The sequence below is a fragment of the Mustelus asterias genome, chromosome 27, assembly GCF_964213995.1.
Source record: "Mustelus asterias chromosome 27, sMusAst1.hap1.1, whole genome shotgun sequence".
NCBI lineage: Eukaryota > Metazoa > Chordata > Chondrichthyes > Carcharhiniformes > Triakidae > Mustelus > Mustelus asterias.
The window spans coordinates 34,290,714-34,317,627 of NC_135827.1; the positions used below are offsets into that span (position 1 = coordinate 34,290,714).

At 43.1% G+C, this 26,914-nt stretch overlaps 1 protein-coding gene across 1 annotated transcript in view; it reads right to left on the reverse strand.

Annotated features, from left to right (window-relative positions):
* The window catches only part of cep164 (centrosomal protein 164), a 220,549-nt gene that overhangs the window by 192,344 nt on the left and 1,291 nt on the right, over nt 1-26,914 (reverse strand). The window contains exons 2-4 of the mRNA XM_078198959.1: nt 24,462-24,546; nt 16,832-16,990; nt 5,528-5,635 (exon numbers count right to left, since the gene is read on the reverse strand). Coding sequence (XP_078055085.1) covers nt 5,528-5,609 — 82 coding nt within the window. The 5' untranslated portion in view covers nt 5,610-5,635; nt 16,832-16,990; nt 24,462-24,546. The remainder of the gene's footprint in view (nt 1-5,527; nt 5,636-16,831; nt 16,991-24,461; nt 24,547-26,914) is intronic.

Sequence of the window (26,914 nt, forward strand, 5' to 3'; positions counted from 1 at the left end):
TCTTTGGACTGTGGGAGGAAACCGGAGCACCTGGAGGAAACCCACACACAGACAGAGAGAACGTGCAAACTCCACAGTTATCCAAGGCTGGAATCAAATCCGGGTCCCTGGCATGGCAAGGCAGCAGTGTTAACCACTATACCACCATGCTGCCCAGTAGTTGTCATACTTTGCTCCAATACTGCAGGAGAATCTGCATCAGCGACATGCAAGAGAAATCCCATCAATAATGCCTGTTGTGGCATCCCTGGAATCAATGGGGGGATATTTGAAACGCAAGTTAGTTCCCTTCTGGAAGCAAGCCCCACAAGCACTCCGCAAAACTGCAAGCACTACTTTGATGGACCGAACACCGTGTCCAGGTGGCCAAAAAGATTCTGTTTTCTGAACTTTTAAATGACCAACATTCCAGGGGAAGACAAAGTGAACGTTGGGGGGGGGGGGGGGGGAGAAGAGAGAGAGAGAGAGAGAGAGAGAGATTGCTTGCTACTAATTGTTCAGAATGGCAAAAACATATCCATCAAACTTCATCACACTTTTAGTCACAACGCCCCAATGGTGCGATCGAGCGGCAGCAGAATAGGAAGCAAATCCTGCCCTCTGGATCCCACTACCTCATGGGATATCCTGGCCATACAAGCTCAGAGTTTTCTTGATCAACAATCAAGAATCAGTCACATGAGGATCCATGGCAGAAATTCATCACCCTGAGTCAACATCATCTTCAACCTGAAGAACAGCCAATGACACAGCTATCCATCATTCCATCACATTGACCTCTGGTGCACTTGACCCTCTCCCATGAGACACAGTGGTGTAGTGGTAATGTCACTGGACTGGCAATCCAGGGGCCCAGACAAATGCTCTGGGGTCATGGGATCAAATTCCATCTGGTGGAATTTAAATTCAATTAGTAAAACCCAGAATCAAAAAGCTAATCTCCGTCATAGTGACCTTTAAATCTTTGTTGTTTGTCATTTTTTTAAAAACCCATTTGGTTCACTAATGTTCTTTAGGGAAGGAAATGTGTCGATCTTACCTGGTGACTCCACAGTAATGTGGGTGACTCTGAAGGGCAATTAGGCATGGGCTACAAATGCTGGGTTTGCCAAAGAACTCCTAATTATTCCCCTTGCAGCCACCATCTTTGCTCCCTCAAGGAGGTGGCACAGTGGTTAGCACAGCTACCTCACAGGGACCCCAGTTCGATTCCCGGCTTGGGTCACCATCTGTGTAGAGTTTGCACATTCCTCCCACAGTCCAGAGATGTGTGGGTTAGGTGGATTGGCCATGCTAAATTGCTCCTTAGTGTCAGGGGGAACTAGCTGTGGCAAATGCATGGGGTTATGGGGATAGGGCCTGGGTGGGATTGCGGTCGATACAGACTCAATGGGCTGAAAGGCCTCCTTCTGCACTGTAGGATTGTATGTACATTATCCGAGTGTAAGAATGGTTATAGTGCATCACTGGATTAGCTATTGATCCACGACCAACCGACTGAAACCCTCTCCTCGGACGGACGAACGCACAAAAATAGCTCATAACCTTCTTTATCACAAAGACTGGGATAGCAATTCAGTAGCTTCCCATAAGACACACCTCACCACACATCTCTCTCGAATTTCTCTTCCATCTCTCCCCACGCGCTCACCAAGCTCACTGTAGCCATGATACACACCTCTTCTGGCAATTTTATTTCCACTATACTACTGATTACACAACTGTCTGAGCTTTTGGGGGAAAAACAAATCCATTTCCATAATGCCATTCACAAACTCAAGACATTCCGAAGTGCTTTACAGTCACTTAAGTATTTTTGCAATATGGTCATTGTAGTAATGTAGGAAACCCATCTGTAAATTTGCACATAGCAAGCATCCACAAACAGCAACATGATAATAACCAAGTAATCTGATTTTGTGATATTATTTGAGAGATTAATATTGGCCAGAACAGCAGAGATAACTCTCTGATCTTCTTTGACATAATATCATGTAATCCTGCACATCCACTTCAGAAGGCAGATAGGGCCTCAGTTAATTTATCTAATAGACAGCACCTTAGATTGTGCAGCACTCTCTCAATAATGTACTAAAGCATCAGTTTATATTTGTGTTCAAGTCCCTGGAGTTGGACGTGAACCCACAGCCTTCAGATTCAGAGGGGAGTATGCTGCTAACTGAATCACGGCTAATACCGTTCCCCTTTCCTCTGATACTGTCCTCCTATATTCAAGGTGAGATTAGAGAGATTTTTGATTGACAAGGGCTACTGGGGGACAGCAGGAAATCTAAGGCCACATCATATGAGCCATGATCTTATTGAATAGCCTATTCTGGCTCCCATTTCTTATGTTCAAAATGGCTATCAGTCGACTTTGTCAGAAAGCACAACACTTAATTGCACCCTCCTTGTGAACTGCACCCACATCCCCAAGCTTGCCTTCCTCTCCAAAGTCCATATGTTGTCACCTGCAAATTTGAATCTTTCCAATCAGGTGCCCATCACAGCACTAAAATTCTCTAATCCATTTTAAAACTCGCATCCTTTCTGCCGATGACAAGGTTACACTCTCGCTCTTCATCTTTCTCAACTTCTTGAAAGCCTTCTCATATCGTTGACTCCACTACCATCTGCCAACATCTCTCCTGCATTGTGCAGCTGAGTTGCTTCAGGCTCTGGGTCCTTGTGGTCTCTCTTTGAAGTTGACATATTACTGGTTGCCCTTTATATTCTATTGATTTCTTCTCTATGATGGTGAATAATTACCTATTGTTGCCAGAAATGTTCCTTGACTCAAGTGCTGTCTGCTACTTCTACAGAGGGGTTGCCAAATGTGCTTCAATCAATCCTTGGATGTTTCACCATATGGCCTCTCACTTCCAAAATCAATAGGCCAGTTGCTTCCACTTCCACTCATCTCCATTTACATTTTATGAGCAATAAACAAAGGTGTGTTTAAAGAAAATAAATCCTATGTTTTTTTTCCTCTCGGTTTCTCGCAATAATGTTTGGGAGATTCTTCTTCAAATCCTCCAAATTACAGGACAATTCAGAAGGTTGTGATTCTGTGGAACTCACTGCCCAGGGTGCAGTTGGGGTAGAATCAATCAACAGATTCAAGAAAGAGAGAGATATGTATCTGATGAAAAGCGGGATAAAGGGCTATGGGGAGCAGGCAGAAAAGTGGAGTTGAGACCAGGAGAAGATCAGCCATGATCATGTTGAGTGGCGGAGCGGGTTCAAAGGCTGCATTGCCCACTCACACGCTCCTAATTCCTATGTTCTTAAATTTCAACCTTAAGAGGCAAGAATGCTACCAAGTGAACCAAGCTTACAATGGTTAACTTCTTAAATATTGACTTTTATCCATCAGTTCAAGATTTCTATTTACTGCTGGTCATGAATCACAGGAGCCAGAGTTTATACTTTCTCGTTCCCTCTCCCACTCCAATTCATCTGTGGTTTAGATTTTGCTCTTTTTTTAAAAAGCCAGTGGATGCAGTAAAGTGATAAATTACCTGAGTGTAGAACTGCATTCAGCTGACCATGGCACATTTCAAATCAACTTTTACAACGTGCAAAATCAGTAGACCAGTTGCTGACAAGTTACCCACATAAAAACCACAATCTACCAGCCTCCTCGGTTTATACAGGGGCTTGTTCTGAAAGCTCTGAGCAGTAGATTGCTATTTTAAGACCATAACTTATCAGTAGCTGCTCCAGTGATTGTTAAGTTGTAAAACCTGATCTGGAAGGCACCCGTCTGGCAAAATGCCATTTACTTAATTCAGCCTCATGCTACTCCACTGGGATTTAAACAATAAATTCTGAATTAGATAAGGCTGCAAGCCCAGCTGCCTCTTGCTCCAACCTGAATAACCTCATCATAGAAAAGGACTTACAGTATCAGGTGTTTAAGAGGCAAACACTGTGATGCATTTTGACAAGCCTTTTCATGAATATGGATGGCGAGGATGAAGCGGATGCCCCGGCCAACGTTCCCCCTTCAATCAACACCATCAAAGGCAGAAAACAATCTGATGTTGACATTTATTAAAAGGTCAATAGTGAGCTGAAATAGTAAGGCAATCCTGCCACTTTATAAATCATTGGTGCAACTGTGCTATCAATACTGTGCACAGTTCCAGTCAGCTCAGGAAAAAAAAGAATACTGCAGTTATTTAAAACAAACAGAAGAGGGTAGCCAGAGAGTGTGGGAAATCGATTAAACAGACTGGAGGGGAAGGCAGGGTAGGGGAAACAGAGTTGATGCATTCAAATGCAAACGGATAGATTTATGTCTGGACATAACACCTTGGAACCCAGCAAATAAGTAATTTGAGATGTGACATGTTGGAAGCGTAACAAACGAGGAATAGGTGACTTTGGATCCATGGCGCCAAAGATTTTCATCCATTGGATATTGTCCTTGCCTCATGTCAGGGTCTGTTGTCGAATAATTTTTAGACAACTGATTAATGAACACTCCATTACTGTTATATCATGAGATTCCCAGGATGAAAGAGGGAAAATTAGCAAAACCTGGGGGATATTGCTCTGCATTGTGCCAGTTTCTTGCGCGTAAAATGGGCATCATGCTGGCAAATTAAGCAGTGGAATGGTCTGTGCTAAATCTTCATGGGCATTTGGGCCACTGCTAAATTCATGGGGCTCAATTTTTAGATGCCACAGATCACTCTACATATTAATTAGGAACCAATTGCCTGCTCAAGGATCCCCCTGGAAAACCTGTTTCTGAATGTCAGGGTAGCGCAGTGATTAGCACTGCTGCCTCATAGCGCCAGGGAACCGGGTTCAATTCAAGCTTTGGGCGCCTGTTTGTGTGGAGTTTGCATGTTCTCCCAGTGTCTATGCAGTTTTCGTCCGGGTGCTCCGGTTTCCTCCCTCAGTCCAAAGATGTGTAGGCTAGATGGATTAGCCATGGGGCGATGAGAAATGGGTGGGGTTACAGGGATAGGGCGGGGGAAGAGGGCCTGGGTAAGATAATCTGTCAGAGAGTCGGTGCAGACTCAATGGACCGAATGGCTTCTTCTGCACTTTAGGGATTCTATGATGAGCAGGGAATGTACTATCCCAGTCAGGGTTGATCAGCTGTTGCTGTAGCTACCAGCAAAAGCAAATTTTTCTTAAAAAAAACAGCCAGCCTTTTTCTGCAGGCAGGATGATGGGGGACTAGCTGCCCGAACTGGCCAACATTCCTCCCTTCCCACCCCAGCTCACTGACTCTCATTACCCACTGCAATCCCATCCTCAGAACTTAACTTCAGGGAAGCAAGTGGCCCCAACATTCATCACCTTCAATGCCTGAGAAGTGGAGGCACAGAAAGATCATGCTTAAAACGTCAATCAGCAAGGTTCAAGCCCCAACTTCAGGCCAGAGTTGGAGCTCCCACTGGTATGTATGATGCCTGTACAGTGCTGAGTCTGTGGCCAACTAGCTCTTTGTGGCACTTAAAAAATCAATTAGTAGGCACAGGTACAAAGTAAAGCGGAGTTCAAATACCTTGTTCATTCGGAATGTAATTCTCATCATAATCCTCCTCTAGGATTAATTGGTCCCCAATCCTCAGTGCAGTTGCTGTCATCTCAGTTTAAAGGTAGGAGTCTTTACCTGTAGGGGAAAGTGTAAAGTTACATGAATGGAACCATAACAGTGTTAAAGAAAACATTTCAGCTTGTTCAAATTGCTCAAATGACTGCCCAGGACCAATATGGTATTGATGCAAGAATGAAGAGCAATAAAATACTCCTCAGAAATAACAGCATTGATAGAGACCCAACAATTTGATTGATGAAGCACTCACCTCTAAACTTTCTGCACTCTGCCACTACCTCTCCACATCCTGACTAAAGATGATCTCACCAAGCACCCGAACCTAATGTCATCACAGGTGATGTTCATTTCACTCATAGAATCCTACAGTGCAGCAGGCGGCCATTCGGCCTATCCCACCCAGGCTGTATCCCCGTGGCCGAGTCCCCCTGACACTAAGGCAATTTAGCATGGCCAATCCACTTAACCCGCACATCTTTGGACTGTGGGAGGAAACCACAGCACCCGGAGGAAACCAACGCAGAGATGGGGAGAACGTGCAAACTCCACACAGACAGCGACCCAAGCCGGGAATCGAACCCGGTCCCTGGTACCGTACGGCAGCAGTGCTAACCAGATGGAAGTGTTGCAAAAAGATTTATAATAGGATGTATTCCAAATGGAACCACGACTCAAGGGTGTAAATATTTTCACAAGACAACCGAGTAAAAATAAAAAATACTCCTTCTGGAAATTGAAACCGTTATAAAGAACGGTAATTAGAAGCAGTTGCATTTATACAGTGTTTTTCCCAACCTCCTAATGAAACAAAACCCTACACAACTAATTAAGCACCACTGAAACGTAATCACTGCAGTAATGCAAGGAAATTTGCACTACAAACAGCAACAGGTTAAATAACCAGATAAGCTATCTTAGTGGTGTTGGTTAGGGGATAAATGGTGGCCAGGACATCAGCAACAAACCCTCCACCTGCCAAGTTTGTATGTATGGACTTCTCATTGTCTTAGCCAATTAGAGTCATAGAGGTTTACAGCATGGAAACAGGCCCTTCGGCCCAACTTGTCCATGCCGCCCTTATTTTTTTTTTAAACCCCGAAGCTAATCCCAATTGCCCGAATTTGGCCCATATCCCTCTATACCCATCGTACCCATTTAACTATCTAAATGCTTTTTAAAAGACAAAATTGTACCCGCCTCTACTACCACCTCTGGTAGCTTGTTCCAGACACTCACCACCCTCTGTGAAAAAATTGCCCCTCTGGACACTTTTGTATCTCTCCCCTCTCACCTTAAACCAATGCCCTCTAGTTTTAGACACCCCTACCTTTGGGAAAAGATATTGACTATCTACCTTGTCTATGCCCCTCATTATTGTATAGACCTCTATAAGGTCACCCCTCAGCCTCCTACGCTCCAGAGAAAAAAGTCCCAGTCTATCCAGCCTCTCCTTATAATTCAATCCTTCAAGTCCCGGTAGCATCCTAGTAAATCTTTTCTGCACTTTCTCGTTTAATAATATCCTTTCTATAATAGGGTGACCAGAATTGCACACAGTATTCCAAGTGTGGCCTTACCAATGTATTGTACAACTTCAACAAGATGTCCCAACTCCTGTATTCAACGTTCTGACCGATGAAACCAAGCATGCCGAATGCCTTCTTCACCACTCTGTCCACCTGTGACTCCACTTTCAAGGAGCTATGAACATGTATCCCTAGATCTCTTTGTTCTGTAACTCTCCCCAACGCCCTACCATGAACTGAGTAAGTCCTGCCCTGGTTCAATCTACCAAAATGCATCACCTCACATTTGTCTAAATTAAACTCCATCTGCCATTCGTCAGCCCACTGGCCCAATTGATCAAAATCCCGCTGCAATTGGAGATAACCTTCCTCACTGTCCACCATGCCACCAATCTTGGTGTCATCTGCAAACTTACTAACCATGCCCCCCTATATTCTCATCCAAATCATTAATATAAATGACAAATAACAGTGAGCCCAGCACTGATCCCTGAGGCACACCGCTGGTCACAGGCCTCCAGTTTGAAAAACAACTCTCTACAACCACCCTCTGGCTTCTGTCAAGAAGCCAATTTCGTATCCATTTAGATACCTCACCCTGGATCCCGTGAGATTTAAAAGGAACCCGAATCATTTAATTTTTTAAAGCGTTCAATGAGGGAATTTGTTCATTAACAGACTCCACGTACAATCTCTCATCGTACAGCAATACCACAGAATCAAATCCATTACCTCAAAATTAAAAGACCATCATAATTCACCTATGACAAAGTCATAAATCATGATCGCTTGGAAGATATGGTCGATTATTTAATGAAAAAAAAAACACAATTTCCTTTGCTGGAAAACATGAGAACAAAAGAACGAATAAAAGCTTATAAACTGCAGCTTCCACACACACATGTCGTGCTGCTCCTGCTATCAAAGCCAGGTCCACGCAAACAATAGGATTAAGTAGGATTAGCTAGGTTACATGGATTATGTACCTAGCTGTTCCGTGCACCAATTTAATACAGATCACAGAATTCTTCAGAATATCAGTTAGCATTTAAGATTCAGTCACGGATGTTCCTGAAGATTTCTGCATCTTGCACGGAAAAGTTGCCAGCCAAAACAGTTTGTAATTACAGCAGGTGATCATGACACACTTCAGGAGTTCATTTGGCCACAAAGCTGCATCCACAATGAAACATCCATTAGGAACGTGGCCGCACGGCACAGTGGCTGGCACTGCTGTCTCACAGCACCAGGGACCCGGGTTCAATTCCGGCCTCGGGTGACTGCACGTGGAGTTTGCACGTTCTCCCTGTGTCTGCGTGGGTTTCCTCCGGGTGCTCCAGTTTCCCCCCCACAGTCCAGGTTAGGTTGATTGACCATGATAAATTGCCACTCAGTGTCAGTGGGATTAGGACTGTAAATATGTGGGGTGACGGGGATGGGACCTGGGTGGGATTGTCGTCGGTGCAGGCTCGATGGGCCAAATAGCCTCCTTTTGCACTGTAGATTCTTGTGAACTCCAATGAAAGGGGGAACTATTTTTTGTCTCATGCCTCCATTGGAAGCTTAGAACAAGTTGAAAATGCAATCTGAAGAGCGCAATTATGGAAAACGGGGTGTTGAATAAAAGAGAACTTGGTAGCAACACACTGCTACCAAGAAACAAGAAAGGCAGCTAATAAAAACTGCAGTCAAACCAATGCTGCATTTAGTTAAAAAGGCAAGGAGTCAGCAACGAACGATACAGAAGGTTGGAATGAAATTCCCTTTGCTTAAGTAGCTTGCTGCAGCCTGAACATCTCTCCATCATTGGTAAATGTTTCATATAGACAGGCAATTTCAACCTAGGTTCTTGAGTCGATGCTGCATTTTGGATTGGGCCTCCAATGTCAAGGATCAAAATGAGAGGGCCACACTGTTGAGCCTTCATCCAACAGTAATTTTTCCAGAATTGGCCGTTTTGCGTCCCGAGGATGCACTCACTGTCCAATGAAGGAGGCGGCCCTCCAGCACAGGAAGAGCTGCAGCCAGTAATGGCAGGTAAGGGAGAGACAGGACACTTTCACCTTGAGGCACTTTCTAAATGTGCAGAGGAGATTTACCAGGATGTTGCCTGGTATGGTGGGAAGGTCTTATGAGGAAAGGCTGAGGAACTTGAGGCTGTTTTCGCTAGAGAGAAGAAGGTTAAGAGGTGACTTAATAGAGGCATACAAGATGATCAGAGGATTAGATAGTGTGGACAGTGAGAGCATTTTTCCTCGGATGGCGATGGCTAGCACGAGGGGACATAGCTTTAAATTGAGGGGTGATAGATATAGGACAGATGTCAGAGGTAGGTTCTTTACTCAGAGAGTAGTAAGGGCGTGGAATGCCCTGCCTGCAACAGTAGTGGACTCATCAACATTAAGGGCATTTAAAGGGTCATTGGATAAACATATGGATGATATTGGAATAGTGTAGGTTAGATGGGCTTTAGATTGGTTTCACAGGTCGGCGCAACATTGAGGGCCGAAGGGCCTGTACTGCACTGTAATGTTCTATGTTCTCAGCTACTTAAAAAAATTAGAAATAAAAATGGACATGGCTGCCGGGCTACCACTGTAGGATGGCTGTGGCCGCAGATGTGGTCAGGTTGGCAGGGAGAACCTCAAAGCCTGGAAGGTGTTCTGGACCACGTCGGTCACTGGAAGGCTGTCTGCGGGCACCTGCACTGTTCTTGCCACTGTGGAAGGCCCAAAGGCCAAATTCCAGTCAGCCTCCGATAAATTGGTCTTCAAATTACCTTCATCTGCTGCATGCCATTTGCGGGTTGGTAGCCTTTCCGCCCCAAATTGTGCCTCTGGAAATTAACCCATGGGCAGGCTGGTGCCAGCAAACCAGGATGCCAGCACCAAATCACACACTTATCTAAATTGGGGCAATAATCCAGAAAGAATGTCAGTGAAAATGTCAATGATTCAGCAGAGGGTGCTGTTGAGTGGTTGGGGCGCAGTAGAATCACAGAATCCCTACAGTGCAGAAGGAGGCCATTCAGCCATCAAGTCTGCACTGACCACAGGTCCTATCCCCATACATTTACCCTAGCTAGTCCCCCTGATATTAAGTGGCAATTTGGCATGGTCAATCCACCTAACCCGCCCATGTTTGGACTGTGGGAGGAAACCAGAGCACCTGGAGGAAACCCACACAGACATGGGGAGAATGTGCAAACCCCACACCGACAGTGACCTGAGACCAGGAATTGAACCCGGGTCCCTGGCGCTGTGACACAAAAGTGCTAACCACTGTGCCACCTTGCTGCTCCCAGTAGCTGGGAGCTTTACTCAGTATACCTGTAAGCATGGTTGATGTTGGTATCAACAGCATTCCAATGACAGCACTTAAATAGTTATCAGGGAGCATAAAACTAAGAATTGCTAATTGCCCGAAGAATTTATTTTTCCAATATCTTACAAAACCGAGTACTGTCCCCCAATGAAATCATCACTACACACAGCTCTCTTTACTGGTGGCAATTCCATCAGTTTTAACGAGCAATTTTAAATTCAACCTAAAATGATCCATCTTGGCTCTACACAAGGTACAAATTAGGAAAATCTTCGGATATGGTAACTGAAATACAAAAATAACAATTTCAGGCCAATTACAATTGAAATTGCAGTTGTCTGCTTGGGTGAACTTTATTTCTTTGCTTTGAAGACTGCATTGTATAAAAATGACTTCATCTGGCATAGACGTTTGCCAGTGGCATGGCAGCTTTCAACATCCAGGTGTAATTCCTTGTGCAAATACTGTACATACCATCATTCACTGAAAGCCATTTAAAAACACAGAAAATGTTTCCATGTACATGCAATCCAGTATAGCCCTCCAAACAGAAGATTGACCAGCTTGGTTTTAAAGTTTATTTATTAGTGTCACCAGTAGGCTTACATTAACACTGCAATGAAGTTACTATGAAAATCCTCTAGTCACCACACTCCGGCGCCTGTTCCGGTACGCTGATGGAGAATTTAGCACGGCCAATGCACCTACCCAGCACATCTTTCAGACTGTGGAAGGAAACCGGAGCACCCGGAGGAAACCCACGCAAACACGGGGAGAAGGTGCAGACTCCGCACAGACAGTGGCCAGGAATCAAACCCGGGTCCCTGGCGCTGTGAGGCAGCAGTGCTAACCACCGTGCCACCATGAACATCAAAGTACAGAATCAATTTTACAGAAAGTAAAGTAATGCAGCCTCTAGAAATATTAAACAAAATCAAACACTGGAAACACACAGCGGGGCAGACAGCGGCACGTACACAAAAGTATGTTACAGATCCTTTTTCAGAACAGATTCTAAACATTGTGTCTTTGACCTAGCCCAGAAAAATCTAGGATGAAGTTCCGCTGCAATACCAAGGGAGTGCTGCACTGTTGGACGTGCTGTCTTCGGGAAGAGACATTAAACCAAGGACCTCTCTTTGGAGGCGGAGAGATTCTTTCCACTTAGTAAGGAAGTTAAAACTAGAGGACACAGCCTCAAAATAAAGGGGGGTCGGTTTAAGACAGAGTTGAGGAGGAACTTCTTCTCCCAGAGGGTGGTGAATCTCTGGAATTCTCTGCCCACTGAGGTGGTGGAGGCTACCTCGCTGAATATGTTTAAAGCGCGGATGGATGGATTCCTGATCGGTAAGGGAATTAAGGGTTATGGGGATCAGGCGGGTAAGTGGTACTGATCCACGTCAGATCAGCCATGATCTTATTGAATGGCGGGGCAGGCTCGAGGGGCTAGATGGCCTACTCCTGCTCCTATTTCTTATGTTCTTATGTTCTTTGCTCTCAAACACAAAAGATCCTGGACTGGGGGGTAAAGAATTTAAGGAGTTATACAGGTTGCAGTATCTTAACCAACCCAAGCGCACAGTACAATGAAGCTAAGGCCAGGTAATAACGTCAGTGGGTGAAAAAAATACAGGTGGTATTAGGAGATTAAGTAACATGTTGTTATGATCTGAAAAGGGTAATGGAAGCAGAATGAAGGGGGATTTATATACATGTTTGAAAAGGGAAAAAGTGTGGGGCAGGGGAGTTTGACTAGTTGGATAACTCTTTGAAAGAGGCAGTGCACGCATGCTGGACTAAATAGCCTCCTTCTGCGTTCTGGCATTATTTTAAAGACAAGCAAGGGAGCCTTTGCCAATATTTATCCCTTGAACAACATCCTTGAAAAGCAGATTATTTGGTCATTATCTTATTGATGTTTGTGGGACACTGCTGTTGCAAATTAGCTGCCACGCTTTCCACATTATAACAGTAATTACACTTCAAAAGTACTTAATTGGCTGTATAGTGCTTTGGGACATCCTGAGGTTATGAAAAACACCAGATAAAATGTAAAGCCTTCTGGCAAAGCTTCCTGATGGTGCAGCACATTTTTCTGACCACATGGGGGTGCCAAATCACAAGTTGGTTTCCAGACGGACAGCAATCCCGCAAAGTCTTCTCACCCTATTTAAAAGTGAAAGTTCAGAGCAGGGTCAGTTAAAACACCCAGGTAAGTGATTGGGTTGGTGAGCATTTTGCTCATAAATCTTTCAAAATGAAGGTAATTTAATAGTAAGTGTAAGGTTTATTACAATTAGTAAACCTTTCAGCGGTAATAGTAAGGTTTAATCGTTATTTAAGAAAGAAAATTAATTAACACAGAATTAAGATGGCCGGACAGGCAGTGTGTTGTGACTGCAGTAGAATCATAGAATCCTACAGTGCTGAAGGAGGCCATTCAGCCCAGAGTCTCCACCAACAACAAATCCCAGCCAGGCCCTATCCCCGTAACCCTATTTACCCTAGCTAGGTCCCCTGACGCTAAGGGACAATTTAGCATGGCCAATCCGCTTAACCCGCATATCTTTGGAGTGTGGGAGGAAACCGGAGCACCCGGAGGAAACCCGGGCAGACACGGGGAGAACATGCAGACTCCACACAGACAACGACCCAAGCTGTGAATTGAACCCGGGTCCATGACGCCGTGAGGCAGCAGTGCTAACCACTGTGCCGCTCAACCCGCAGCCTGGGTTATGGCCCCCGAAAGCCATACTATGTAGCTCTGGGGCCACTGTTCAGAATGCCAGTAACACTGTTATTTGTCATTTATATTAATGATTTGGATGAGAATATAGGAGGCATGGTTAGAAAGTTTGGAGATGACACCGAGATTGATGGCAGAGTGGACAGTGAAGAAAGTTATCTTGGATTGCAACAGGATCTTGATTAATTGGGCCAGTGGGCTGACGAATGGCAGATGGAGTTTAATTTAGACAAATGCCAGGTGATGCATTTTGCTAGATTGAACCAGGGCAGGACTTACTCAGTTAATGGTAGGGCGTTGGGGAGAGTTACAGAACAAAGAGATTTAGGGGTACAGGTTCATAGCTCCTTGAAAGTGGTGTCACAGGTGGACAGAGTGGTGAAGAAGGCATTCGGCATGCTTGGTTTCATTGGTCAGAACATTGAAGACAGGAGTTGGGACGTCTTGTTGAAGTTGTATAAGATATTAGTAAGGCCACACTTGGAATACTGTGTAGAGTTCTTGTCACCCCATTATAGAAAGGATATTATTAAACTAGAAAGAATGCAGAAGAGGTTTACTAGGATGCTACCGGGACTTGATGGTTTGAGTTATAAGGAGAGGCTGGATAGACTGGGACTTTTTTCTCTGGAGCGTAGAAGGCGGAGGGGTGATCTTATAGAGGTCTGTAAAATAATGAGGGGCATAGATCAGCTAGTCAGTCAATATCTTTTCCCAAAGGTAGGGGAGTCTAAAACTAGAGGGCATAGGTTTAAGCTGAGAGGGGAGAGATACAAAAGGGTTCAGAGGGGGCAATTTTTGCACACAGAGGGTGGTGAGTGTCTGGAACAGGCTGGCAGAGGTAGTAGTAGAGGCTGGTACAATTTTGTCTTTTAAAAAGCATTTAGACAGTTACATGCGTAAGATGGTATAGAGGGATATGGGCCTAACATGGGCAATTGGGACTAGGTTCAGGGTTTAAAAAAAGGGCGGCATGGACAAGTTGGGCCGAAGAGCCTGTTTCTATGCTGTAAACCTCTGACTTTATAACACAGATTAGGGAAGTTGGGAATTTTTGCAAGGGGTGCTTCTCCAATCACAGGCCCTTACTCTTCCACATTTGCTGCTGACATGCTCACGAACAACGGACGTGGAATAGAAACCGTCTTCGGTCGGACAAGCAGTGATCACCGGCAGAGCCAAGTGTGCAAGGCGGGAAGAGAGAGGATTGAAAGCAGGAGTGTGTGTGTGTGTGTGTGTGTGTGTGTGTGAGTGTGAGTGAGTCCGACTCTCTGGATTTTCACTCACCCTCACTTCTGGACGACTCAGAAAAGATACATTCCAGCGAGATAGAAAAGGGAAGGATGCACAGCCCATGACGACTGAAGGAAGTTAAAAATAGTATCAGATTGAAAGAAAGAAAAAGCATATAATTCTGCAAAGATGAGAGGCAGGTCAGAAGATTGGACAGAATATAAAGAACAGCAAAGAATGACAAAAATGTTATTAAGGGAGAAAGGGAGTATGAGAAAAAAATTGACGAGAAATATAAAAACTTATTAAGCATTTCTACAGGTATTTAAGAAGGAAATGCAAGTAAACTGAGTGCTGATCCTGCAGAGAGTCTGGGGAATTAATAATGGTAAATAGGAAATGGCGGATGAATTGAATAGATATTTTGCATCTGTCTTCTATGTAGATGATACAAAAAGATCCCAGATAAAATTGTGAACCAAGAGGTGAAAGGGAGGAACTTGAACAACTACAATCACCAAGGAAAGAGTACTAAGAAAATCATTAGAACTAAAAGTTAACAAGTCTCCAATCCCGATGGACTTCATCCTAGAGTCTTAAAGTGGCTGAGGTAGTAGAAGCATTGGTTTTAATTTTCCAAAATTCCCTAGCTTCTGGAAAGATCACATTAGATTAGTCAGTCATGAATATGATTCTCTTTCAAGAAAGGAGGGAGACAGGAAGCCGGAAACTACAGGCCAGTTAGCTTAACCTCCGTCATAGGACAAATCTATTAAGGAGATTATAGCAGGCACTTAGAAAATCTCAACGCAATCAAATAGAGTCACTGTTATGTGAAAGAGAAATCATATCTGACTAATGAGTTATTTGAGGAAGTAACAAGCAAGTTGGATAAAGGGAACCTGTGGACATGATGAACTTAGATTTCCAAAAGGCATTTGACAAGGTATCACATCAAAGCTTACTGTGCAAAATAAAAGCTCAATGGGGATAACAAATTAGCATGGATAGAGGATTGATTAGCTACGAGAGTCACTATGGGTCATTTTCGAGTTGGCAAGATGCAATGAGTGGAGTGTCACAAGGATCAATGTTGGGGCCTCAATTACTTACAATTTATATCCATGAATTGAACAAAGGGGCTGAATGTATGGTTGCTAAATTTGCTGATGATTCAAAGATAGATAGCTGGATGTGAAGAGGACACGAGTCTGCAAAAGAATAAAAATAGGTAAAGTGGGCAAATATTTGGCAGATGGAATATAATCTAGAAAAAAGTGTACTTGCCCACTCGCAGGAAGAATAGAAAAGCATGTTATTTAAACGGAATGAGATTGCTCTGAGGTACAGACAGACGTCCCTGTCTGTGTGGAGTCTGCACATTCTGCCCGTGTCTGTGTGGATTTCCACCGGGTGCTCCGGTTTCCTCCCACTGTCCAAAAGATGTGCGGGTTAGGTTGATTGGCCTAAATGCTAAATTAACCGAGTGTCAGGGGGATTAGTAGGGTAAATATGAGGGGTTATGGGAATAGGGCCTGGGGGACTATGGTCGGTGCAGACTCGATGGGCTGAATGGCCTCCTTCTGCACTGTAGGGATTTTATGACTCTATATGAATCACAAAATGTTAGTATGGAGGTACAGGAAGGCAAATGGCATATTGTTTATTGCGAGAGGAATTGAATATAAAAGAGGTGCTTTGCTCGAGTTCTACAGGGTGCCAGTCAGAGCATATCTGGAGTACAATGTACATTCCTATGGCTAAAGATTACTATCAAAATGGCTGTTTCTAAATAATAAAGAATATGTTGTGTACTTCAGTGGAGACTGTTGTCTGTGGAGTGAAATTGCGACAAGTCAAAAACAGATGGCACAAAATTCCAGTTATGCCGAAGTCTTCAACCATTCCCATTGGCAGAATAGCAAATCTCACAACATTGGTTCCCGAATTTTGAACCCCTTTCATGGAGGATGCCAAATCTCACAAAACCTCTCCTACAAATAAATATTTTCAAGGGATTTTCTCCCTTACCCAAGTATAAATTTTTTAAAAAGCGATCCATGGAGATATAAAATTTGTGTTTTTAAATGAACATTTGAGGATGCTGCTAGCTAGAAAATCACCATAAATTATGTACCATGGTTTTAGTCACTCCTGATAACCAATGCATGTCGTGCCAGATTTTATATTATCGTCGTCGGGTCTTATTTTCTTAATGAGCAACTTTCGCGGACCAACTTGGTCTTTTGACTCAGATGTTTCACACATTGGGCCTGACAAAACACCAGCTGATGTTGCCTTTTCATTTTCTCGTATCGTTACGTTTCTGGTTTGCAGCCTCATGTCCATCACGGCGTTTAACACGGTTGCAAAACAAAAAAAACCAAAATGAAAATACTAACAAACGGGCAAACATTCACTCACCATAGCAAAACAGCACCCTACCAAGAATGACTGTGAACCAGCTGAAGGACTGTGCTGCCAGTACATTGGCTACAATGACCTAGGTCTGATCCACACGGCACCGAAATGGTCGTCCGTTATAGAGTGTATTCGCTCATTTGGTGGACACTGGACCGACAACTGTTTGAATAATGCAAATGAAAAGTTAATAGCTTAGTTGTGATGTTGCTTTTACAAGGCTTGTGTTTCCGTAATTACATTTAATTATTCACTTATACGCGTCCAATTGACTGTCCGCCAATTCCTTCATCCTTGGTGAAAAAAAAATACCAATTGCAATTTTCCTGTAAATTTGGATTTTTGGCAGCACACAAATACTTTTCCTGATAGCCCCGTGAAATAATAGTTTGGGAACCTCTACCGCAGAACGGTGCCCGTGTTAAGCTGCAATACTGCGTGGTGCTGGTAACTCTGGATTTGCCAAAAATGTCATGTGACGCCATCCGACCAGAGTAGAGTTAGATCACACAAGAGAGTGTGAAATCATGGACTGATGACCCTGAACTATCTGAAGAACGCCCACCTGCTCATCCACCCATTTCCTTAGCCAATGCTTCAAAGGCCGATACTCCAGGATTTCTCACTGAGGCACAAAAACATGCTTGACTGCATACCCGGCATGGCAGTCTGCAGTGACACGGCCAAAGACAGCATACCAAGCAGAAAAAGATTATCGCGTTTTTCCACAGCTAACTCTCGACATGTTTCAGTGCAAAGCTCCAGCCTTGTACAAGGCCAAGCCATTGTCAGATGTGAACAAACTGAATAAGGGCTTTTCACATATTTACTGTGTTTTCGTTTGGTATTGAAATCTGTTGTTTTTGATATAGATCGTGTTTGTAGGCACATTGGGTTGCATGGCGATAGGTTCATGCGAGAACGGAGCCTCCTTGGTTATCACGAAGCTCCACTTAACACAAATTTGAGAGCAGATCACCTGGTTATTGACTCATTGGGATTTTATTCTAAATTAAGGCAACACACACGCGCTTAGTGAAAAGGGTAAGGTTCCAAGTTGATCACAGTGACGTTAACTCTTCTTGGTGATTAGATTGTGGGCATGTTACATCAAGCATAGGTCATGCACCTGATGGAACAGGTGCATATTGAAGTTCCAAGAAAGGGTTGCATTATAGAAACCCGACAGTGCAGAAGGAGGCCATTCGGCCCATCGAGTCTGCACCGACCACAATCCCACCCAGGCCCTACCCCCACATATTTTACCCGCTAATCCCTCTAACCTACTCTAAGGGACAATTTTTAACCTGGCCAATCAACCTAACCCGCACATCTTTGGACTGTGGGAGGAAACCGGAGCACCCGGAGGAAACCCACGCAGACACGAGGAGAACGTGCAAACTCCACAGTGACCCGAGCCGAGAATCGAACCCGGGACCCTGGAGCTGTGAAGCAGCAGTGCTAACCACTGTGCTACCGTGCCGCTATTATGATAGCAACTTTCATAACTTCAGTACGTCACAAAGCACTTCACAATCAATGAAGTATGCTCGAAGATAATTATTATTGTAAGATAGGAAATGCAGTAGCCAATTCGCACACAGCAAAAATCGCACAAATAGCAATGCGATAATGGCCAGATAATCTGTTTTAATGATGTTGGCAGGAATACTGGGGAGAACGCCACTATTCTTCTTCAAGATCGTGCCTTGGGATCTTTTATATCTGCTTGAGAAGGAAGTTTAACCTCTCACAAAAGAGACGCGAATGAAAAAGGTCATCCAGAAAGAACCTACAGTCATCCTATCACAGCATGGGATACAAATTATTTCAGGGATTTTGTCACAGCTGCTGTATCCAGAATGCCACTGCGCATCTTGGTCTTCCTGTTGTGAAGATCTTCTGCAATAATTCTGAAATCTGCCTTTTGCTTGAATCTGTCTTGCTTTATCCTTCGGTGTGCTATTTTAAACATGGCCACAAGGTCCCCTCTCGCTCATTGGTAATTAAAGCTGGAATAGTCCAAAATTTTCCAGTTCTCTTTAGTTTAGTCTTCTGATATTAGGTATCATAGAATTCCTGCAGTGCAGGATGCGGCCATTTGGCCCATCGGGTCTGCACCAACAACAATTCCACCCCAAACCCTATCCCCACAACCCCACATATTTACCCCGCTAATCTACACATCCCGGGACACTAAGAGGCAATTTAGCATCGGTAATCAACCTAACCCGTACATCTTTGGACTGTGGGAGGAAACCGGAGCACCCGGAGGAAACCCACGCAGACACGGGGAGAATGTGCAAACTCCACAGAGAGTGACCCAAGCCGGGAATCAAATCCGGGTCCCTGGAGCTGTGAGGCAGCAATACTAACCACTGTGCTACCATGCCATCCTTTAAGCCTCGTGGTCCTTCACTGGATCACCATCAAGGCTTGAACATCAACCCTTGCTTCTTGGTGACCAAGACACAGTACAAAAAGTACATTTAAACCACAACACGGCATAACAATCGACACTATTTCATTTGTTTTATTGAATTCTGTTCCAGTGACTCAGCAATGAGTGATGTTGAGGTGAGTATATAAATGGCCCTTAGTCTCTTTCAGTTTCTCCCTTAAATAACTCAATAGCAAAGAGTATAAACCCCACCTATCTTTGCTGCCAATGCACAAGACTTCACACAATTATCTGCATGGAATGTCATCCTCTATTGGCTGGGTCCTTAACTAATTCTGTAGAATTGCCCGTCACTTTCAGATTTATCTGCCCAGCACAACACTGCTCCCAACCCCAAAGGTTGGTTGCATTTGAAAATTCTGCTCCACCTCAGTCTAAGAACACCTCCTTCTGTATATCCTTTGAGACTGCCTGCTCGGTGCAGAATCAACAACCCTCTGACTTTTGATTAAAGAACCAGAAATGGGTTGAAGTTTCTGAATCTAATTTCCTCAATGTTTCACGGATCCTGCCTGTTCAGACTGGGAAGGATTGATTTAAGCTCGTGTAACCAAAATGGGACTAATTAACAATCCAGATGTAGATTACATTCCAGATTAGTAAATTAAATTTATAATAGACACTATCATTGGGACTATGATCTCAATACTCAAAGATAAAGGTAATAGTCCCAGATGACCATAGGCTATTCTCCTCTGAGGGGGAGAGTAGACTGGTGATGATTTAACCTGCTCAAACCCATGAACAGTTTTGATAGAATCGATAAGCAGAAACAGCTTTCAGTGGCAGAAAGATTTATAACCAAGTGACTCAAATTTGGGGCGATTGGCAAATGAGGTGACATGTGGAAAACAATTTTTTAGCAGCGAGTAACTGTCATCCAAAATGCACTGTCTGAAAGGATGGGAGAAGCAGATTCAACAATCACTTGTGCAAGAGGATTAATTGAAGAGAAAACATGAATAGGGCTAGACAGAAAGATTAGGGGAGTGGGAATAATTGGATAACTCTACCAAAAAGTGCCAGCTCAGGCACAACACACCTAGTGAGCTTCTTCTGTTCACTCACGGATAGGTCAGCCCAGTTATATCTGGGAAAGGCCCAATAAAGGGAATCATCTGAAGGTTCATGGCTGGTTCAAATTAGAAGATCAAAAGTTAAATCCACCCTTGCTGCTTACGAGGTCACCCAAACCCCTTAAATTTTGTTTAACTTTTCAGACTTAGTATCTGAAGCTGACCAGTCGTGACGGCATATGGCAACCGTTATAAATGTGGACGGTATTTAACAGGAAAAGAGGGAGGATTGTCCAAGCAGTAAGGGACTAAGCTACAAGGGGGTCTGCTGACAGGAAGAGTTAATTACTGAAAAATTGCTACATGTTCCATCGAATCAGAATGATGCACCACAAAAGAGGCCAATTGGCACATCCTGTCTCTTTGAAAGAGCTATCCAATGAGAACTGCAGCCCCACTCTTGCCCAAGAGCCTGCAAACATCTTCTTTGCAAGTGCATACCCAATTCCCTTGTGAAAGCTACTACTGAATTTGCTTCCACCACTCTTTCAGGCAGCACGTTGTTTTACGCATGAGCTATGATCTGCAATCTCTCCTCATCTACCCTCTGGCTCTGGTTTGTTGTGCGACGCTGGTAGTCCTTTGTTCTGAAAGTTATTTACAGTTCACTTGGATAAATAGGCCACCCTATCCAACATAATACCTGTCGCTTTCTGGGATAGAAAATTTGTTTTGACAAATGGGATGAATGTTTCTTCTTTGTCAAATTCCTCAGTGAACAGGTTTGACAGAGCTCAGTGCACAGAGTGGAAGCTCGGGTCCACATTATACAACTGCAGTGTAAGAAACGAAAAAAGGTGTTTGATGTGGGAGAGAGAAATGCCACAGGAGGTTGGGTTCGGAGCAGAGCTTATGTCTCCACATTAGACGATGCTTAGTGAGGAGTGGACTGAAATATCTTTCTGCTACTGCAACATTGTAAATTGAGTCAAGATATAAAAAAAAACAAGTACTATAAATCTGAAAGAAAGCACATAAAATACAGCAGGTCAGTAAACATTTGAAAGTGAAAGATTGGTTCAACATTTCATTACAATTCATTCTGGCCCAATGATCTTTTCTCCCATGTTGTAAGATTGTGTGAAATAACCAATTTCAGGTACACCCATGATGCTGACTGACTCAAAACTTCTATTGACTATGACGTGAAATCAAAAGTCAAATCAATAACTGCACACAGACAATAAACAACCCCCCCCCCCCCCCCCCAACAATGCTTTCAGGTCCATTTCTCTTCCTTGTTCTTGAAGTCAAGACATTTAAATTCTGAAAACACACCCACAAAAATAGCCATTTAAGGTTAGTCCCACTTGGACTCCATCTCTCTTGTATGCATGTTCTATTTCAGTCTCAGAGTTGCAAATATTACAGAAGGTCCAGCTTCTGCTATCTGTGTAGGCATGTGCCAGATTGCTAAATCATGCAAATTATATTTGCATTTCTACAGCACAGTTACTATAATAAAATGTACCAAAGAGCTTCGCAGGAACTTTCCCAGGCAAAATATGACACTGTGCCACATAGAGGTATCAGGACAAGTGATCAAAAGCTTGGCCAAAGAGGTAGGTTTTAAGCAGCATCTTAAAGGATGAGGGATAGGTCGGAAGGTGGAAAGGTTTAGAAGGGGAATTCAATAACACGGGAGACTCGGCAGCTGAAGGAACGAGTTTGCACTCAACTTCCACGGAACTACAATCCCCAAAGTGCGATTATCTGAAAAAAAACTAATTCTTTCAGCACTTTATACAGATTAAATCATGAAGTTAAAACTTCAAATATTACAGTTTTATTTAGGATGATATTTCAGTCATCATTGAGGGAACTGGGGCCTGAAAGAAGATATTCAAGGAGTGTTAACTGCTGGAGATGGAAGAATGACTACAACAATGATTTAACAACAATAATGGTAATATTGGCTTTAAAACGGCTATTCTGACTGAATATTAAGCATGCTGAGATTTTTGGTCAACTTATTAAAACCAGATGGAAGTCGTAAAGTTACTCTGGGAACTATGAACTGAAGCTTCCTGTGTTGAATAAATGAGGGGAGTTGTTTACTTTCAAGTAGACACTGTGACATTGAATTTTATTGCTGTTATGTGAGGAACATGTCATCTGAAGTAAGCATAATGGCGTCATTTACAATTAATGTCATTAGGTATTCGAGCCATGTGATGGATTTCTGGTTACATAATTGGCTGGATGACAGAAAATCTTCTGGAAGCATTTGGAAGAATTTGTAGATAAAGACATGTGCAGGCTTTGTCTCCAGCAAAATCCTCTCGAAGCTACCCATCACAGAAATGTGCCCTGAAGGAATCTTCAAAGAGAAGACAGATTCTACATTGAGATATTTCTTGGCCAAGGTTTTCCCTAAACCCAGTAGCATCTATTTTCAATTAAATAAAGTTAATGTTCAGTAAAGCGTTAAAGTTCAGTTGAGAGTTGATGTTCAGTTAACATTTAGAGTTGCAACTGTTTAAGTTGGTACCGAAAGTGTTAAAGAGAGAGAAATTGTTGGATTAATTGAGTCGACTCTTGCTCGTTTGTCTCATTAAACTGAAATGCTTGGGAGATGTTGAGATTAATAACCGAGTAATACTGCTAAGGTGGGTCAAGGCGGTTGAAGGCATAGGTGGCGGTTATTGGAGATTAGCTGAAAGGAAAACATCTCTGTTGCAAGCGCTTCGGAAACAACTCCAGATCCACTATGGGGAACAGGATGGAGAAACATATATCTTTGAAAGTCATGTAACTAACCAAGAAATATGAAGATGACGTTAAAGAAACGGGTGGAGAGAAGACACATCCTCAATATTAGAAATCCATTGCAGGAGTAGAGCAACAAAAAAAAATACATTTAGAGGAATTCGGGAAAGTCTAAAAAAAATAGATGCACATGAAACAAGTTTTGTAAAATTGTAGTTAAATAGTATTACAAACATTGTAATGCTGAATGTTGTTCAAGATGAGTCGGACATTGTTTTTCCATCCCTCATAAAGCTGAGTTTATCAAAAGTCTGCTGCCCGTGCTCTGACACCAAGTCCCATTCACCCATCAATCTGGTGTTCACTGACCTACACTGACTCCCGCTGCGATAATGCCTCAAATTTAAAATTCTCATCCTCGAGGTCGAACCCTCCGCATTGCTCGCCTCCTCCAGCACTACAAGGTCTGTGCACTTCTCCAATTCTGGCCTCTCGAAATCCCTGGAATTCTTTCACATCACAATTGGCAACCTTTCCTTCAGGAGCCCAGATCCCCAAGTGATTGCATTCCCTCCCCCTCTCTTCCCTCCTTTACTAGCTCTTTACTATGATGTGGAGATGCTGGCGTTGGACCGGGGCGGGCAGCAAGATGTCTCACAACATCAGGTTAAAGTCCAATAGGTTTATTTGGAATCACAAGCTTTCAGAGTACTGCTCCTTCCTCAGGTGAGTGCTCAGGTGAGACCACTCACCTGAGGAAAGAGCAGCGCTCCAAAAGCTCGTGATCCCAAATAAACCTGTTGGACTTTAACCTGGTGTTGTGAGACTTTCAGCTCTTTACTAAGCTTTGCTCACCTGCCCTAATATCTCATTATGTGGCTTGTCAAATGCCAAATTTTGTCTGATTATGCTCCTGTGAAGTACTTTGGGACATATTATTTCTTAATGTGTTATAGAAATGTTAAGTTTTTGTTGATGTTACTTCAGACATTCATTAATTATAATAATGAGCAAACAGCAACGTGAGGGATCACAGTAAAGATTTAAAGCCACAGTTCAGAACATGAGTTACCCATTGAGAAATGCAACAGTATTTTTTTTATATATATATTTCTTGCAATTGTTTTTCAGTCATCACTATATCTATTAATTTAGAGAATATAAACACACCTTCTCAATTTACATTCTATTTTCGGTTCTGGTAACTGGCCTGTGATAAATCAGTTCCAATAACTCTGATGTCAAAATGTCTTTGTGATTTCATTTCATGCTGGTCATGTGGTTACCAGGGACCAATGGCAGATCTCTTACAGTGCCAAAATCCTGCAAACCAGTACTCGTGCTAAAGACCAATCAGCAGTGGTTACCATGGAAATCATGTAGTTACCGGGGTCATGGAGCCATTGCTGTCAACAGAAATCGGCCAAATCCTTGTTTCCACCTAGTTCACCTTTACCAACATGTCCAGAGCCCTGTCAATCAAACAGAACAATTGGATCAATTGCGTGCTTACTGCAACCTATGAGATGCCTAGAAAGTGACAGAAGCATTTAATCACTAATAACCAATTGGAAGGGAACCTTATGAAATCTGTTTTTCTAATTTGAATAGTTAGGATCTTTTTGTTTTAAATTGCTTTCCTTTTAATCTAATTTTCCCTTAAAATGAACTATATTTTCATTATATTAAGCATAGTCGTCAATCCCAGCAGTTGTTTGCCATTTCTAACTGCCCTAACATTTCTAACAAGGTGCCGACTTGTAGGTAAGGTACAATTCCATTGCTGCGGCCAGAATTCGTGTGAATCCAGCTGTAAGAGGCAACAGGAAATTTGGCCACCAAATTAATCACAAATGAATCCAAATCTAAACTCCCCCGACATCATACACAAATTAAGCAAATTACTGTGGATGCTGGAATCTGAAACAAAAAACACAAAATGCTGGAAAATCTTCACAGGTCTGACAGCATCTTTGTAGAGAGAACAGAGTTGACATTGGGAGTCTGACTGAGCCTTCGTTAGGACAAAGCTCGAAATGTTAGCTCTGCAGGATGCTGTCAGACCTGCTGAGATTTTCCAGCATTTTCTGTTTTTTTGCTCCCTCACCATCACATGTGCATTTTCAAGTCAGTGGGAACCCTGGCTGATTTGGAGAAAAGCCACGCAAACTCTCCAGGACATATTGAGGAGCAAACCTGTGACACAATAACACAATGCAGCACACACAGACAGAGTCCTTTATCGAAAAGTTAATACATTACCAGAGGTCTGTACCCAGGGAACGTTCAAGTACAGAAGGACAAAATCTCTATTTGTAATCGGTTCCTCTTTTATTTATATGTTACTGAAATCACATAATACAGTTGTAATAGATGTGTGCTCTCTAATAGGCCTGCTTAACAAAAACAATAAATTTGATTTATATAGCACCTTTAGTGCCAGGCAGCACTATGACTGCCAATTACGCTCTATTTATTAGCACCCCCCACTCAGTGTTTAACCCCTCCAAATAAACCAGTTTTGTCTTCTCAACCTCAAGGGGTCATTCCACACAGCACAACCTTGATGGATATATTTGTATGAATCCAGTGAACTGGTACATTAAGACCAGATTACCCAATTATGTGGTGTGCTAAAATGTAAAGGTCCTATTGTTTAATTTGCTGGCTAGAAATTGATAGTCAGGATATTAATGATTTTCCTTAGGGGCTTGTGACTTCCTGAAAACACACTCCCGCATTTTTCAAAAGTGAGTTGTTGTCTCAATGGAAGTTACGTTGTACAAATAATAAACATGCTGGATTTGAGGTTATGTAATTTGTATAAATAGAAACAACTTATAAATATTGTGCTCACAGGAACAGGCATAAATAAATATTCAACTTTCATACACATCATGCAATAATGAAATTTACATATCAAAAGGAAACTACTAAGGCCGCTGGAAATCTGAAATAAAAACAGAAAATGCTGAAAATACTGAGCAGGTCAGGCAGCATCAGTGGAGAGAGAAACAGGGTGCACATTTCAAGTCAATGTCCTTTTGTCAGAAATAAGCATACCACAAAAACAAGAGAAACTTGTTTATTTGTTGATGGGTTGCCAAATTTGCCCTTAAGAAGGTGATACCTTCTTGAAATGTTGAAGTCCATTGGTGTAGGTACACCCATTGTGCTGTTCGGGAAAGAATACTGGGATTTTTAAAGTGCTATAGTTCCAAGTCAGGATGATGTGTACGGTTGGGGGTGGGGGCATCTGCTGCCCATGTCCTTCTAAACGGTAGATATTGTGGTTTGTAAGGTCCTGTAAGGTAGGCACTAATGCTGACACCAAACTGAACCCATGATGTAAAGATCACGTCAAAAAGTGGGAATTTTAGGAACACAGGACTTAGGAACAGGAGTATGCCATTTAGCCCTTTGAGGCTGCTCCTCCATTTGCAGGCAGCACAGTGGTTAGCACGGCTGCCTCACAGTTCGATTCCCAGCTTGGGTCACTGTCTACATGGAGCTTGCACATTCTCCCCGTGTCTGCGTGGGTTTCCTCCGGGTGCTGCGGTTTCCTCCCACAGTCCGAAAGACGTGCTGGTTAGGTACAGTGGCCGTGCTAAATTCTCCCTCAGTGTACCCGAACAGGCGGTGGAGTGTGGCGACTAGGGGATTTTCACAGTAACTTCATTGCAGTGATAATGTAAGCCGACTTGCAACATTAATAAACAAACTTTAATTTGGGTTGTGTGGGAGGGAGGAAGAGGTTGGGGGGTTGAGGAAATAGGGCTCAGTGAGGTTTTTGGGGAAGATGGGTGTTGGGGATAGGGGAGTTGTGGGGGATAGGAGTTT